General features: G+C 40.1%; 1 protein-coding gene across 1 annotated transcript; it reads right to left on the reverse strand.

Moving 5' to 3' along the window:
• Positions 1–166: 166 nt before the first annotated feature.
• Positions 167–18,234, reverse strand: cacng1b (calcium channel, voltage-dependent, gamma subunit 1b). Its single transcript, XM_085454070.1, has 4 exons — positions 17,738–18,234; positions 6,262–6,336; positions 4,181–4,318; positions 167–3,774 (listed from the first exon to the last, which is right to left on the reverse strand). The coding sequence occupies exons 1-4, from the start codon at positions 17,976–17,978 to the stop codon at positions 3,542–3,544; spliced, it is 687 nt and encodes a 228-aa protein (XP_085310196.1). The 5' UTR covers positions 17,979–18,234; the 3' UTR covers positions 167–3,541.
• Positions 18,235–18,264: the final 30 nt, after the last annotated feature.

The following is an 18,264-nucleotide window of genomic DNA, read 5'->3' on the forward strand; positions in this document are numbered from 1 at the left end:
GGATATTGTACTGGTGAAAGGAAAATGGGATTGTTCTTTCTCAGAAAGACCTCAGAGATAAAAGCAATAATGTCTTCTTGTGTTCTTGAGTGAAGCATCATCATTCAGGGATCTTTAATTTTGCTGTACCTGCACCAGCTGAATAACTCCGTGGCTGAGTGACTCACTGAGAAATAACATATAAGATGTAGACTGTTTTTTTTTTTTTTGGTTAACATTTTGTTACAAAACGACTGCCGTCAGGTAAAATCAGGCATTGGAGTTTTTGTTGTTGCAGAGATCATCTCTGATTCATTTCATCTGTGAAACTGAATAAAAAGCCACATCTTTCCGATCACGGTTTTCTTTAGACAGCTAAGATATAAAATTCTTCATCATTCGAATTACTATTTTACATTCAATGACAATACTTTAAAAAAAACACGACTTATTCTAAATATTTGTGACCCCATAATGGAAAATAATCCCAACAAAAATGTGAATACTGCACTGGAATGAAAAAAAAAAACCAAACAGAAATCTTAATGGTCTTCCTGTTTTGTTTTGTTTTTGCTTTTAAAACAACATTACTATCTGGAGCAAAACTGGAACGATGGCCGATCCCGTTTAAAGGTAGACAAAAGCTTTGGCTCTTTAGTTTGGACAGTTTTTGTCACTTGTTAATTCAACCAGCTGTTGTTAGGTAGCACTAGGACTATTGATAAATTATAATTATTATTATTAAATTAATGTAGATTTTTAAATGTTCACAACTGATAAGTTGTAAGTGACAATCCCCTAAATAGTTAATAAATAAGCAGTGGATTGATAGGCTGGAGCTGCTGTTATGGCTTAGTCACACTGGAGTAAAAATAGTATGGCAACCTGTAGTATACTCGTAAATGACTGGTTAAAATCAGTGGTTGCCTGGTGATTGCACAGATTTTTATCTTGTTTGGGGGGGTGACTTGGAGACTAAGATTGCAAGTAGCTGTGATGACCAGCTGGTTGCTCCGAGGTTGAACGTGCAACACCCTAAACCTCTTGGTGACCACTCTCCGTGACCACTTTCAGGATGATCGCACAGGCTACCTGGTGGGAGGAAACTGGTCTCCAAGTAACTGCGGTCTAACTTGGACTGAGTGCAAATAATTGCCTTCTAATTCATAAACACAGACAGATTGCCAAAACATTTCAGTCAACAGGGGACACGACTCAGCTGGTTGCCAACTGGTTTTATTCTGGTTCTATTCTTATATAAACGTGAAGTTGCCGAGGGCGTGTGTCATGCTGCTGGTAGATTGCTGTCCAGCAGCAACTATGTCACTATTTGTGAATGTCTCTTTCATATCTACGAGGTTCTGGATGAATTCTGAATGTAAGTAGTTAATATGAATTTCTGTGTACATAAACAATAGGTTTGCAGCATACGGTAACACATTTGTGATTGCCATATTATCACAAACAGATGTAACTGCCAACTTGAACCTATTCAGCTGCAAACTGATAACAGATTGACTCAATCTTATTGCCATTTTATCACCGTCTTGATGCACCAAAGAGTGCGATTGGTTGCAGACCTGATCCCCCAGTTCATTCAATAAATCATACAGCACTCATTGAACACTGTATAATTTTGATCTTGCTGTGTTCTGCTGGTTCCCATAATGTGACCGCACAGACACCTTGCCCATCACTCATGCAGACATCTGAAGAAAAGAAACCACATTGTTCTAGTGTGTCACTAGTTTTCAAGTTTAGAAGATCAGTCCAGCATTTTATTCTAGGATAACTGTTTAGTTTACATACCTGAAACTAAGTATTGGGACCACCACCCAAATTCTTTATATATCGAGTAAGATATTGCTGTTATATATAAATAATCAGCGATGTTCTTAAAATTGATGTTTGCAGTGTTTTAACTACTTTTTTCTGGGTCTCGACTGACAACAGAACATTTCTAACATACAAAGCACAGGCCAGAGGTTCAGCAGATATTATTGACAACAGTATGGATCAGAGCTGCTAGACCTAAATCACCAGACATCTTGAACAGTGACTCAAAAATCAATGACTTATGTCAACAAGGGAGTATCCGGGATGCGGTGTCTCTCTCACGATGATCAATGGCACAGATCGATTGTAGAAAGTTGGAGGAATGAAAAGGCTGCCGACCATTACAACTCATTAAAGCGTGTAAGCTCACTCTTCCTATCTGTTGTGGTGGGGTACAGATTTAGTTCAGTCTTTCTTAAAAGAAAAAAAAGTCAGTCTTTCTTTTTCTGATTTATTTGTTGAATTTCAGTATAATAATGCATTTGAAAATGATCTTACTTTAATAAGGACTCGATTTACTGCAGTTGGACAGTACTGGTGTCAGATAAATCACCGATGACCAGATGCATTATGAATGTATATGTAACTGCCCAGCAGTTTGGACTTCTTTACAGGCTAATGTGTCACAAACAACTAAATGTGATGTGCAAATGAAAAAGAATCTGTCTACACAGGACATAAAGAGCATTCCAGATGTTTTTTTTTAATGTGTTACTTCTTCCACATTTGTACAAAGCATACCATAATACTTTAGGCTGATTCATTCCTCAGTTATAGCCATCCACTTGTTGGATCCAATATCCAGTATTAAAAAATCAAACTGCTGATCTATTATATTTACACCTCATCAAAACCTGGCATTATATAGGCTCTTGACAGTGACCCCTGAAGACCCAGTCACACAGGCCTTGAGACCAGCTGGTGACGGCCTAGCAACCACTGGTGCCTGACTGATTGGTGAATTGTTGCTCGAGGTTTCTGGCTGTCACTGGGGTAAATTGGTCACACAGAACTATACAGTGTTGCACCAAAATCCTCCTTACAATTGCTTTGGTCAGTAAGACACTGTCTTGGCTGCCTGTAGTTTGTGTGAAAGATGCTGACATGTCGGCACTAGCCAAATATAGGCTAAGCAGAAAAACTTCAGACTTAATTTCCTTTAATGCAGTAACATTTCAGGAATGATTTACTGGTTGACATACAGACAAAAATGACGAAAAAAAAAAAAGCCTGGGACTGTTTGAAGGAATCCAATCTTCAGATGTCACACAGCTTTTGCCAATCATTGATTTATTTATTGTCACAACGATATTTACTTCTTTCTGGTACTGTAACCTAAGTCATAGTTACTTGAAAATATGAATTTTAAGAAAAATAGGAGCTTTTAGAAATACAGAATAAAGATGAGTCTTGGCAAATCAGTCTCAGATCTCAGATATAACTTACCAACTTTTAAACAGTTCTTGGTCCCAATTGTTCTACAACGTGTTGATATTTTGTGTTAATATTTTGGTAAACACTGAATGAAACCAATGGATGTGATCATGAGAAATGATGCAGAAAATCTTTTAATGCTTTGGAAAATTGATCGCAATAATAACAGAAAGAGAAAACATCTCCTTTCAGAGTAAAGTTGGTTATAGTTACAGTTGTTTGTGTGTGTGAGAGTGTGTGGGTTTTTTTCTTTCTTTTTTTTTTAAAGATATAGCTGTTACATCACCTGTGGCTAATCTAAGGTGTCAGGCTCAGCGTCCATGCATGTCTCCCAGGGGTTACGTGGCATGTGAGGCATGGAGATGAGGAGCAGGGCGACTCCACTGAGGATGAGCAGCGTAAAGGAGGCACAGGCGCAGGTAAATGACCAGGAGTAGTAGTATTCAATCCAGATGGTCTCATCACTGGCGATCATGCGCTTCACAGACTGGCGCATTACTTCGACAGAGATGATGATGCAAAGGCCTGCATGCCAGAAAGAGAGAACTGGTTATAATCGGCTTCAGAAAAAGCAGATGCTTCATTTGCATTCATGCCATTTGTGTTGTCAAGACGGTTCAGTCAAACGCTGTCACAGTTTCTCGTTTATACTAGAAGATTGTCAGTTTTATTTTAAGTTTGGAACAGATCGGCGCTCACACCAATCATAGGTAATTTAACACTTAGATATTTGAAATTGTCACCTCAGAGAAACATCAACTCTATCGGCATTTGACACCTCTCTCTCTCTGTCTCTCACAAACATGAAACAATTTTATTAACTCTGCATAAGTAACATTTATCACCAGTGAAGAGGGTGTGCAACACAATGACAATGACACAGCTCATATTGAGCTGTAAATACAAGGCAAAATCATCTGTAATAGCTGACCTGCAAAGGCAAAAAACATCCCAGCAGGCCGGAGCAGATAGTCCCGCCCTTTCCCAAAGGAGAAGATTACACACAGGGTGCCCAGGATCATGAAGAACAGACTGAAGATGGCAATGGCTGCTGCTGAGATATTGTACTCTGCAGAAAGAGAAGAAAAAAATTAGTAGAAATTAGTAAGAAGTAGATGAACGAAAAGGGGAAACGAAGAGAGGGAAAAATACAGTAAACACGGTCGTCTTTGAGAGCAGGGGAAGAAGAGAAAGTGGAGGTGATTAAAAACCGAGACAGTGGGTAGGAACAGAAGGGGAGGATTACAGTATCGTTTACATAATAATTGTTTCAGTATTGCGCTCAGCCGAGTTGTGTCACAGATAATTAGCCTTTAAATTAGCCCCACTTTTAAAACAACAGCCATTTATCCAAACTGGCAATAATGCCGCTTGCATGACAGATAAGATACTGAAGGCTTATAACAAGATGATTAGAACTTGTCGCTCTCTTCCCGCCCTCTTTTATTTTGTCTGTTTTCCAGATAAAGACAATCTATTCTTTTCTTCTCTGTAACACTCCAGCTGTGACTCAAATGATCCTTGGAGCGTCCTATTCCATTTCAGCACCCTGGCTGGGGAATAACACCGAGTGTAAAACAACCTTACACTCCGTCTTTCCAGTGCAGGTTGTTTTTCAGGACTTTTGTCTGTGTGTATGAAGGTATGTGAATGCATCCCAGTGTTTGTACATTTCAGACACAGTTACCTGTTTGTGCCTCACTGCTGAACAGGTGTTTTCAGACAGTCTGAATTTGATGTTGTTTCTTGTATTTTATTCTACGTAAAGTTTTCTGTTATAATTTCTTTTTAGACTTTAAAAAATATCATATATATTGTTTATTGCATTTGGGGTTTTTTTGGTCTCAGTGTTGTAAGTGATGTTTCCAGCCATACTTGTATGAAACATATTATAAATGCCTTTACATGGAGTCATATAAGCACCATAATAAAGCATGAATCTGTAGAAGTCAAACACGGCTCAATACACCATAAAAATCCACACATAAAGCAGCAACTATACCCATAAATATTTTACATATATTTTTTCATGTATTTCTGCACATATTATTATCATATGAAAGTATATTTATCTTGTATTATTCTACTACAAGATAAAACTATGAATTCTTGTTTTTCCCATTCATCTATTTTTTAAAATATTCTTGATATTAGCAAATTTCATTAGTGTTTACAGGGTACTGTAAATGTCCTGCCCTGTCTTTACACTATATGGACAAAAGTACTTGGCAAGCTACAAATTACACCTACAGGAGCTGCTCAGCCATTCAAACCCCTGCTACGAAGCTCCTGGCAGACAGTTTTGCCAGTGTTAAGGCTGCAGGAGGTTTGTGACTCTGCAGTCTTTGAGTCAGCAGAGTAACGGTGACTTATACACACCATGGCAACCCTGGTTTGCCTATTTGTGGCTAAACACTTCCATATAACACAGCACTCAGTTGGTGATGGAAAATCTAGGAAGAGAGAAATTCAATGTGCTTTTTAGAGAGACCCATTTTTTAATAGATGTTTGTAAAGGCTGACTTCATGGCTAGATGCTTGATTTCATACACCTATGGAGATGGGACCTAAAGCACCTGAATTAAAAAACTGAGAATATATAGTGCATACTGTGTAGTGCATATATACATATACTGTACCCGTGGAGCGTACCTATAACGTTTATCTAAAGCAGTGTTCTCTAAATATATATCTTTATGTCTGTGTGCAGTGTGTCTTTCTCTCTACCTGAAGTTAAAAGCATCAGCTTGTCATCATAAGAAGAGAGTCGCTTTTTCACTGAATCACATTTACTTTGAAAATACAAAAGGGATAAAAAGATCAAATCTGAGGCTGTAGAAGATTCATTTCTCATCTGATTTCTGAGCGAAATGGTGTGCATTGTATTTATGTTAAAGCTTTATCTTATTATATGGAAAATCAAAAGGCAAACCACAGCGTTCTGCCTGTTTTTTTCAGAGTTGGATGCTGTTGTAACACATGTAGCCTGTGTGGCTTTGAGGAAACACCCACCTTTCTGGGTCTTGACTTCAAAAACTTCAGCTTCCTCCCCCGACGTAAAGTGTTTGAAGTAGGAGCAGTTTTTTGCTGCAGAGTAAGAAAGGATGGGGAAAAGAGGTGAGAGAGAAAGAAAGAGGGGAGATGAAACAGGAGGGTGAGACAATAGTGCTGACTGAATCCTTGTAGTCTGTTAGAAAACCATATGAATTAATTACACACACACACACACACACACATACACACACACACACACACACACACACACACGTCTGGTTTGCTATCCTCGTGGGGACATCCCATTGACATAATGCTTTCCCTAGCCCCTAACCCTAACCATCCAAAATGAATGCCTAACCCTGACCCTTACCCTAAACCTAACCATAACCTAATTGTAACCCTGACACTAAAACCACATTTTGAGTGTGAAAATTGCTTTCAACCCCGAGGGGACCTGGATTTTGGTCCCCACGGTGCAGAAACTCCCCACCAGTATAGTAAATGTCAGATTTTGGTCCCCACACACGCACACGCGCACATACATATACAAAACTATGACAAACTAAACAGGGATTGTGGTTTGTTGCATTTCTACTAACCTAAACCTAGTTTTTGTCCATGCTGTGCTTTAAACTACCTTATTTATCAGCTATTATTCTATCAATAGACTTTATGAAACTCATGCCTTGTGTATCTAGAACTAATTTCACACGCATGAAACACCTGATAATCATACTATACTGTAACTTGTAACTTTTTTGGAAGTTAATTATTGTTAATATAAATCTGTGTTTTGTGTTCATATACAATGTTCTTGATTTATTACTTCTAACGAGCAGTATTCTGGACTTAAATCTTTATGTCCCTTTGCTGTGAAGGATGGCAATTTTCACAGTACAGTCTGTGGGATGCTCTAACGACTCCAGTCCACACCAGAGCTGCCGATTGATCACACTGACAAAGCTGAACAGCTTCCACCTACGTAGATCTGGTAGCAAGGTAACATTACTGACTGACATTTTACAGTTATGACTGATACACTACATTAAATGGTGCATAAGACTATTGTGAGCACACAGTGCTCACAATAGCAAATGTTTCTTTTTGTAATACTGTTGTGACAATGAACATCTAAACATCTAAACTCTGTGTGTGGCTATATGTAAAGTGGCAGCCCACAAGGGAGGTTGAGAATGAAGATCCTGTGGGACTTCTAGATGCAGATGGATCCAGATACAGATGATCAAGCTGATGATGGCTAACCAAGTGTGCATAGTAGTAGTCGACAAGCAGAGGAAGAAGGTCATAGTGACAGATGTAGCTATAACGAATCATAGCAACATCAGAAAAAAGGAAGATGTAAAGTCTGAGAAGTGCCAAGTGCCAAGGGTGAGTGGTTCCATCAGATCCCACAAACGACATCTGAGATCTCTGTCCAGTAGAGCACAGTCCTAGGAACAGCAAAGATGCTGTGCAGGACCCTTAAACTCTCATGCCTCTGGCAAAAGACCCGTGTTTGAAGGATTAAGATTGCCCACAGGGTGAGTGGAAAATCTGATATATATTGCAAATAAAATGCTGTTAGGCTTTTAGGCATGTACATATTGTCAAGAAAACATACTAAAGCTCAAACTGAATAGGAATAAAAAGGAAATCGAAGGAACAGATGGGCTGGTCTACTGGCATTTTCTCACACAACCATTTCTATGATTCGCAGAGAATGTCCAAAAAAGAGAATATATCCAGTGCCCTGGGTGAAAATGTCTCATCGATGCCAGAGGTCAAAGAAACTTGTTACAAACAAGGTATGCAGAAGAGCACTCTGACCACACAACACATTGAGCCATGACGCAAATAGACTACAGTAGACAATTTATATGGGCTCATCAAAACTGGAGAATAGAAGATTGGAAAAACTTTGTCTGGTCCGATGAGTCTCGGTTTCTCCCCCGAAATTCAAATGGTCAAGTCAGAATCTGACATAAACACCATGAAAGCATGGAGCCTTCCTGCCTTAGTTCAAAGTTTCAAACTGCTGCTGGTGGTGTAGTGAAGTGGGGGAAAGAGAAAGAAAGTAAGAGCTGATACTTTAACTTGTGTTCTTACTGTCTTGGAGCAGCTGTGACCACATAATTTCCTTCCGGATTAATAAAGAATTCAGTTTCTGATTAATTTCTTGGCGCACCTTCGGTCCCTTAGTACCAACTTCGCAGTATTTAAACACCACAGCCCACCTGAGTATTCTTGCTGACCATGCCCATATGGAAAAGTTGTATATATAAATCCTATAAAGTTTGTATCTGTCTTGTGTGAAACTTGTATGAAAAGCATACAAGAGTGAAAACAGATATAAGATCCCTTGGAAAAATTATATAAATGAAACTTGTATGTTTTGGATACTTACTAAAACAATATATGAAAGTAATGAGAAAGTGGCCCCTTTCATGAATAAATCATATAAGCCTTACATGAAGTAGGCCACATCTGATGCAAGTCAAGATTTTTCTTTTTCTTTTCCATATGGGTGTCCACCCATTTATGACCACAGTGTACCCACCTTTTAATGGCTGCTTCCAGGAGGATATTGAATCACTCAGATCATCTCAAACTGATTTCCTGAACATGACAATGACTCCACAGTCACCAGATTTCAGTCCAATTGTGCATCTTTGGGATGTGGTAGAACAGGAGATTTGGATCATGGATGTGCTGCAGACAAATCTGCAACAACTGTGTGATGCAATAATGTCAATACGGACAAAATCTCTGAGGAATGTTTCCAGGACCTTATTGAATCTATGGCATGAAGAATTAAGGCAGCAATGAAGTCAAAACGAGGTCCAACCTAGTACCAGCTAGGCATACCTTATAAGGTGGCTGGTGAATTTATGTAAATTAAATAAAAAGAAAGTAGTCCCAAGTTTGCTTCTTTCTTTTACAGGTAAGCTAATTTAGACTGTAAAATGCTAGCATTCTCCAAATTAATGCTAAGTGGTCGATTAAGGACATATGAAAACAATTCAAAAACAAACAAACAAACTTAGATGTATAAATAAGAAACAGCCCTCCATGTCGTTTGATGGTGACCACTACAAAAAGGTTGGCGTCAAATATTCTCTGCTGCACGGTTCTGTGGCGTCCTTAATACTCACAACACTTAAAAAATCAACAATGATAATGGCTGAAGTTCCTCTTTGGCTTTATGATCCCAGTGTGCTCAACACCCCCTCCAAGTCATAGCAGTGTTCTGTGGCGTGCCATCATCTTAGAATAAAGTTTATACTTAAATCCTTCACTGTCTCCCCTGTTGGCTGTATTCCTCTGAAATGAGTTCACACCGATTTCTACAAGGGAATGATGCATCTCTGCACTTTGCTTGCCCAAACTCTGCTCCTTTGACCACAATCTTCAAAATAACCTCATAGCTGTAGAAAAATGATTCCTGGGTGCAGTCATTTCCCACACATTTATCTATTTGTTGCCTCTGAAGGCAGCTTGGCTGAGAGCGAGAGGTGGAGTGGACCTTAAAGGCCAAGCGAGTGTCCCTTCGTTCCCTTCTCGCTGAGATTAAACCCATAAAGCAGACAGGTGCTTTCTCTGTCTACACAGAGATGGACAATGTTTGTGTGCCGGTGTCTGCCTATATGTCTGCGTGTGTGTGTGCATGTACTACGTGTGTGTACCAGGCAACAGTGGGGCTGTTTGTTACTCGGGATGAGAAAGAATCACTAAAGAGGTAACCTAGCAACAGGCTGCTGCAGGTCTTGGCTAGCCTGAATGCTATTTGCACATGTAAAAGCATATCAAAGGGACTGTGCTCGTATGTGTGAGCGTGTGCATGGGTGTGTGTGTGTGAGGCTGGAGGTGGGGCCGAGGTCAAAGAGCAGCACAGACATTATACAGATATTATTAAAACAATATATTATATAATACACAATAAATTCTTTTTATCGGTCATCTCTCATTAAGCGTTTTTATCTCTGAGGCTAATCTAATCTGACTTAATATGTGTTTGTGTGGCTGTGAGATTTTCTCCTGTCTCTCTGAAGACCATTATCTGCCTTCCACACAAAGATAAGACAAATAAAAGACCCTTAGAATTACGCAAAGAAGCTCCAAAAGACAAAACCGCTCTTTAATTGTTTTATCCTGATTGAGAGTTTCAATGTTGAAAGTCATAAAAAATGGTTGTTGCTAGTCCTCTGAAGCTTCCCCGTCTGTTTGCAGTTTATGTGGATAACAGTGATTTATCCCCTGAAATTTGCTGCACTTTTAAGTAAGTCTTTGATTTCAGTCTGTTTTCTTCTATTAGCTGTCACTAGCTGCTCGTCAAAAAAACAAAGTTGAATATTGTCCAACTGCTGCCCCCTAAGCGCCAGACATTCGCAGACATTTTTATAGCCTGTGTTGTGTTTTCAGGCTGTTGCAGACTTGAATTCAGACAGATACTTCCAATAATTAAGTGTTGATTAGAGATCTAAAACATCTCATCATACAAACACAGCGAGTCAGGTTGAACCCGGTTCAAAAGCAAAGTTCAGTAGATGCTTGATCACACCTAGCTGTCTACATTCATCTAATGCATTAAACTGATATTTTGTTTATTGTGAAATGGTCATAATGACACAGCCACTCCATTTCAACATAATAAATAGACTTGAGAACGCTGGATACTTTCTCTGCTTTGGGCCAGATTCTGCAAACCCTATAGACTGTAAAGTATATAGTCACGATGCTGCTTTTACATGAGCAAGACAGCTTGGAGAAATAGCTTAACAATCTAGATGGAACACAAATGGTGACAATACAAAGTCATTAAAGAGCAATGTATTGTTTTTCCCTCCAGTGTGGGCAGGATTTAACAGTGCTCAGTCTCCATTCTAACAAGCTGATGACCTCTGTGGAAAGCATGGAAATAATAGAGCCTCATTGTTAATGGAGCTGTAGCTACGCACAATGTTACGACACTTTCAATTAAAATTTAATCTAATTCCAGTAACCCTTGGGGAGTGAAAGTTTATGAAACACACTGTAGCACACAACTATAAGTGGGATTTATGTATTTTAAAAATAATACACAGATGTATGTGCAATAAATCTGGAAAAATACAGGTTGATGGTTAACAAACTAAGTCATCATTATGACTTGTATACCTAGTACCTAACAGATATTTCACATTATGATCTTTCAACTGCATTTTTTATAATGTAAAAGCTTTAACAGAACTTGTTTGTAGCTTCAAAGTTAAATCAGAGCCTCAGATTTTTTGTTGTTGTTGCAAAAGTAGCATGCCAGTCTCCACATAATCATTTTTGTTACATTATGTGATTTGCTGATTCATTGAACGAAAAAAAAAGATCATACCACATAACTAGAAAAACTCAAAGTGTTAGAAGATGAAAAGTCCAGAGAATAAATCTCTCTTTTCCTCATTGCTTAAAACAGACAGAAGACAGGGCGGGCAGCTCAACACATTTTCTATCCGAGGTGTCAAAAGCCGCCGGCATCGTGGAGATATGCATACGTGATTCATCAAAACAATTTAACCGCACTGCTGCTTTGTGCGTGCCAAAAAATTGTAACTTCTGTTGCCAAGTTACGGTTACCCTGTTGTTAGTATGATTGCAATCCAGCACAAACATTAACATTTTGAATTTTAGCAAAAGCACGCTGTCCACAAATAGTTAAAAAAAAAAAAACCCAAATCAAGCACGATGGTTAATCTAAACAGTGAGCATTCACAGAAGAAGAGAACATCTGGGTGCGTATCATCGACCTTGCAGTCAGGGTAATGTGGAGATTTAGTTCCAGGGGAGAGTGATTAGGACGAGCTATCGCCTGTCATTTTAGTTTCATCTCTTTCCATTAAACTCTGCTGCTGCCACCTTCTATCTTTGATGTTCAGCTTCCAATTTACCCATTCCTTACTCTTCATCCTCCTCGCTCTACCTGTCACTATGCCCGTTTCTTTCTTCCACCTTAGCTCTTCCTTTCAGTCTTCCCCCAGTTAAGCATTCCTGTGGTTTTTGCACTACGGTTAAACAGAATTGCTTCTATGTTTTTAAACATAATAATCTAGAAGATTGTACAGAATTTGCTGCAGGATTGTCAAAGAAAACATAATATTAGGTAATTAGGAAACTGTTCTGGTTTTCTAGCTAAACAGAGCGACCGGGTAGTTCTGGGTCAATGTGAATGGGATGTATCATGGTGGTATTTGAATGGCTATTCTACCTGAGCACCAGTATCTGGGACAAAACAGCACAGGAGAGTCCTCACTACCCTCATGTCTCCTGTGTGTGTCCTGACCTTTATTATGAAATTTAAAACAGTAAAGTTTCTTAGTCCTCTGCTCATCCTGCAAGCGACACCAGCCCTGAGCTCTGTAATTTCTTTTTATATATTTCTAATTTACATATCGTGGAATGATTCATCTGAAATTTTGAAGCTGTGAGTTGTTTTCTGAATACCAAATTCCAGCGACACACCTCCGCAGTTTTGGGCTCTGCGCTCAGAGCGTGGTTGGAAAGAAAGAGAAAAAGGGTGGCTCAAGGGGATGTTGGTTCTACTGTGTCTATGAATCGAGGGCATTTGAAAGGCACTGTGTCAGAGGCAAGCTTTTATACTTGAAGGTGTTTTTTGGAGCTCCAAAAAAACACCATGATGGTTGACCTCTTGGAAGTAGGGCTGGGCCATATTATACCGTTCACGGTAATACCGGTATAATGTTAGGCAACGATAGGAAAATGAAATATCGCGATAGAATGGGAGTAAAACGCGCATGCGCAGTGCCTTTGTTTTCATACGCACATGGCCGATTGTTGAGTGAAACAGATGAACCAGAATTGGTTTGTAAAAATGGTGCAACTTCAGTGATGTGGAACTGGTTTGGTGTTTGTCCGTCAGATACACAACAAAGCACATTTTTTTGCAGAACATGCAAGCGGCCGTTGTTATTGTCATATTTGTCGGACTAAGATGCTCTTAAATCTGGGAGTAATCTGGGTCCTAAACCCCGTAATCTTCAGGTCAAACAACACTGCAGCATCACTTAGAGTTAAAAACTGTCTAAATTCTTTCATCTTTAATAAAACGATCAGCATTGCTGCTTTACCAGGTGTAACTATAAAGTTTAACTTCCAGGCATCCATGAAAACAAAAGTTATTACATTTAACGGAGTTAGAAGTTAGCAGGAAGCTAGCGGAAGTTAGCTCGCTAGTTTCGCTAGTTACCTAAGCATGATATAGCATGTTCTGACGGAGAGATTTCTGAAAAAAATCAAACGTACAGCTCTGCTATCACTTCCAACATAAATGAAGACGGGAAACTAAACAGCAGTGACGTTTGTAGGGTTACTGAAGTTGGGCTAGCTGGTATATAATGATGTGCTACGTGATCGCTAGTGACACAGCTATGTTAGCATAACATAAACAGTGAAGCTGGAGGACGAACACTAACACTTTTCCACTTATAAAAGTTAACGTGAAGGTTCTTCATGGTTAGAGACAAATGCAATCGCATGGCAGGATGCTGTAAACGGACCAAACTTCAGTCAGGAGAACAACTGAGATAATCCATCCACAATACGAGGTTAGTCATTAATATACTGCAACAACATGGGAATAGAGCAGCTGCCAGAGAATTCAACATTAATGAATCAATGGTACAGAAGTGGAGGAAGCAAGAAGAATGAGTTTAATAAAGTTTGATTTATCTGACTGCTTTGTTTCGCTTAATGTGCCTTATAATCCCGTGCACCTTATGGTCCGAAAAATACGTACTGCACACTGCAGTTTAATGTTGCAAAGCACCTCTTTTTAACTTCAGTGGATATTATACATGGTTATGCTCAGGATATGTCAGCCCATTTCTAGTGGAAATGCCTTTTGGTTAAACTTTCAGCAAGGAATTTGCATTTGCACTGTTACATTTTTATAAAGCTTTAATGTACATAAAAACCAGCTTCTTGTTTAAGTGAAAATAAATGGAAGGTTGTCTTTTTGCGCTAGTAATGTTGTGGAGTTGTATTTTGTCTCGCATCAATTATATCGTCGGTTATATCGTTATCGCAAATTTTCAAATATATATCGTGATAAATATTTTTGGCCATATCGTCCTGCTCTACTTGGAAGCACTAAAACATCATTGATAATGAACTCTTCTCCCTCGCTTCTCTGAGCACATATGTGAAGGAACACATACGTGCGCACAAAAGCACCATTTGTGCTCTTGATTTCCCAGCCGAGCTGCATGATGCGATCCATAAAGGGTTTGTTTGGTTTTTACAGCACTCAAGCTGTCATGCGTCATTTGTGGGAAGCTAATTTCAAAAGTCATTTGGGTTCACTGCTTTGCTGCCGCTGTTACGCAACCCCTTTCGCAAAAGCTGTGTAATTGTGTCTATATGAAAAAAGGGGTTTGTGTACGCTCCTCATGACGACTGACTCCCCCTCTGTTTGGGGAAAATGCAAATCTGTGTTATTAAGTCCAATAACTGCTGCTTGCTTGGGTATACTCTTCATCAAGGATGTAATCTCTTATAGTGCACTCATGAGCAACCTGTTTTTTTTCTTCTTTTTATGCTTGACACATTAAATTTAGAAGCAGATAAGGTAACACAGGTGTTAGCCAGTCAGCCCCTCTGCTTGCTTTTGCTTGTCTTCAGAATCTGGCATGCTTGTACATATTCCACATATTTTGGTGTCATATTTGTCGCCTGGACTAATAAATCCTAAACTATCAAAGTAATTAATTAGAACTGCATGGCCAGCCACACTAATTGGATTTTAGCTGTTGTCTGCAATCAATTAGAACAGTCAATTTTACTTTTCAAGGCAGACCTAGTTGCACGGTTTTGTTGCCTGGCTTTTTAAATTCAAACAAAAGCCCCCTTATGTAAAAAAAAAAAAGACACTCGAGTATTTTAGGCACATACAATGTGCGCTCTACCTAAACCCTCACCGCTCAGCCTCATAGCACTCCATCAAGAAACAAGAAGACCTCTGAAGGCAGAGGACGGCTGTTTCTTCCGCAGTCCTCTCTCGCCTCATGTCAAACTGCGCAGACCTGGCAGACTGATCTGGTGGATGGAAGTGGAGAAAAGCATCTCAGAGGATGCGTTTTGACACCTTTTCCTGGGCACTGGAGCGGGTCAGTCAGCCTGGTAAGGATGTTCAGTGACACAAAGCACAAAATAGGCTGACCAATCAGCGTCTTGCCCTGCGACGTCTTTGGATTACAGTGCATAAAAGGAAGCTAGAACTAGAGAAGCACCGCCATGCCTACAGAGAGCAACAGGGTCACAAATGAGAAGAGATGGGCTTGTGTAACCAAAACTATTCAGCCTGTCGTGGGAGTAAAATGCTAGGGCAACCACACACCAAAACCTCTTAATCTTTTCAGTTGATATAAGAGTGACTCATTTTCTCTCATTACCCAGATGTGAAAGCATCATGGTGGTTGTGGGAATGTAGCCAAGGGGTGTCTGACAAAACAGCTGGTATATTTTTTTTGTTTCTCACTGCAGACCCGGAGAAATGGAAACAAACTTAAGGCTAAGCTGAACTCTTGGTGTGGCGCCAGAGAAGCACTTGAGATTTCGCACAAATATTCCGACACTGTTTTAGTGCTTCTGTCAGGCTGTGATGGTTGTGACTGGATCATTTGTCAGACTACATGCTGCCCTTCATGCATTCCACAGGTGACTGACTTGTCCACGACGAAAACAAATCCCCAGCAAAGGTCTTAAAACACAAAAATGTATCTGTGACTGTTTTTGCAAGGTGTTCAGATTTTTATGACAGGTAGCTGTCACACTTCTTTTCCACCTGCCTTTTGCCTCCACCTCAATTTGCATGAGATACATGCAGTAAAATAAGGTGCAGCATCATCTTTCCTGACAGAAAGTCCCATCTCTCTCCTCCATCTTCAGACTCTCTAAAAGAGCACCCAGTCTCGCTCTCTCCACATGGGCATTCCTGCCTTTACACGCCCAAGCAATCGTCTGTTTCTTTCCCCCCAAGTCTTCTTCATTCCTCCTGAGTCTCCCAGGTGTACTCTAACTCATGAGCTGGAGCGGGAAGCCACACTTCATTAAGGCCTGCGCTGATCCTGAGGTGCTGAAGCCGGAGGCAAAGTCAATGACAGAGTCAGAGCGAAATCTTTCAGTTAAGCTGCGAGGCACGCACACACAGCCAGAGGCCAGGGAGAGACACTCTTTACCCCCAGGGCTGGCTCTGTTCAGAGAGAGTTTCTAATTAAAGACTTTTTTTTTTGGTGGAAAAAGAGTCTTAAATAAAAGCTTGACTTGTGTTTTTGACTTATTTTCAGAGTTACAGTATGAAATGTTACGCAAGTATCCAAAAGGACTTCTAAAATGACTTTGAAAATTACCTGACTTTTTGACAGATTTTGCACCATCTTTGGCTCTCTTGTACTTTTGCTTTCTTTTTTTTAACAGCTTGCAATTAATGGAGTTCTTTCCACAGCTGAGTGAATTTAAGCATCCTTCAAAACGCTGTTTATCAGCGGCATCAGAAAAAAATCCTTAAAAATGGCTCTCTAGACAGTTATATGTCTATTTTGATCAAAGCCAGTTGCAAATCTGTTTTGACACTATGAGTCAGACAAGACAAAAGAGGTATCAGTTAAAAAGCATCCGAGCTTTCATTTTAATATAGAAAGAGTCAGACTGTATTTTGACAAATGATGTAAGACTATGCTGTTTTCTGAGAAACAGCAGGGAAATTAGAGGAAAAGGCTGTGAGATAAACTGACTTTTATTTCTCTTTGTACTCTGAAGGTTGAAGAGCCCGAACGGAACAAAATCAACAAAGTCGTGTTAACTGTGAAGTACGGCAAAAAAATAAAATAAAAACTCCATTCGCACTTCCGTTGCGAACTTGACTTCAGCCGTTGGAATGTGCTTAATTGGCAGTCTGTTCAGTGACTTCCTCTGAGGAAGATAATAATGGTTCGCTGGGAAGCTGGTCATAGAGCTGTTAAACATTCAGTCCAAGCACATGTCCGTGTGTGTGTGTGTGAGTTTGTGTGAATGCATGCACACATGCCAGCACGTGCCAACATATGTGCTGGCATGTGGCATTGTATGCGTGTGAAAGGAGAAAATAGAGAAAGGGACAGCTGCACAGATGGAAAAAAAAAAGCTGACCAGCACTGCTGCAGGCTCACACTGACACTTGAGCCTCACACGTTTAGAGAATGGGTTTGTTTCCAGTTCCTCCTAAAAATAGTTTTAGGAGGAATGAATTTTTTTCTTGGTATTTTATCTATTCAATTATATGGTTTTATAGAGCTCTAATTATTATTCACCAACTCCAATCCACATGTCACAAAGTTTTCATCTTCTCACTATAACTCCTGAAAACTCAAGCCAGGAAAGCTTTCCATCAGCTACCACACAACAAATCCACAAATCAGATTAAATTAAAGATAAATAAGACATGAAGATCACCTTGACCTCAACTTACCTCCAGGTAAGCTGATTGGCCCGCAGCCTTTGCCCTGAGGGTCCTCTTCCACGATGAAGATGCTCTTCTTGCAGAGCCTCCAGAGGCCAAAGTGGGCCGCCTCGCAGGTGGCGTTGAGCTTCTCCACCCGGGGGCTGAGCACAGCCCAGTGGTCAGTCACCACCGCCGCCAGCATTGCTGACATGCCGACGACGATCACCACGGATGTGATTTTGACCTTGGTCGCCTGCTCCTCGAACATGTTTGTGGTCTTTTCCGAGCCAATGACGCAGGTTTGCACGTCCCTGCGAGTGTGCGAGTCAGTCAAGGTTGTCTTTGTGCTGTTTTTCTTCAGGTCCTTGGTGTCAGATGTTGACTCTGGAGGTTCCCACGTCCAGACTAAAGCTTCACTTCACTGCTGGTGTCCTCTCCTTCTCTCCAAGGCTCTTTCTTTCTCATTCTCTGCTTTCTGCCTGGTGGTTGGTAAAAAGGGGCCAGATAACAGTGCCCTAGTTTCTACCTCGCTCCTCTCTTCCTCTCCCTCCCTT

The sequence above is a fragment of the Copadichromis virginalis genome, linkage group LG4, assembly GCF_057382275.1.
Source record: "Copadichromis virginalis isolate Kocher_CV1m ecotype Utaka linkage group LG4, C_Virginalis_male_GT1.1, whole genome shotgun sequence".
Classification (NCBI taxonomy): domain Eukaryota; kingdom Metazoa; phylum Chordata; class Actinopteri; order Cichliformes; family Cichlidae; genus Copadichromis; species Copadichromis virginalis.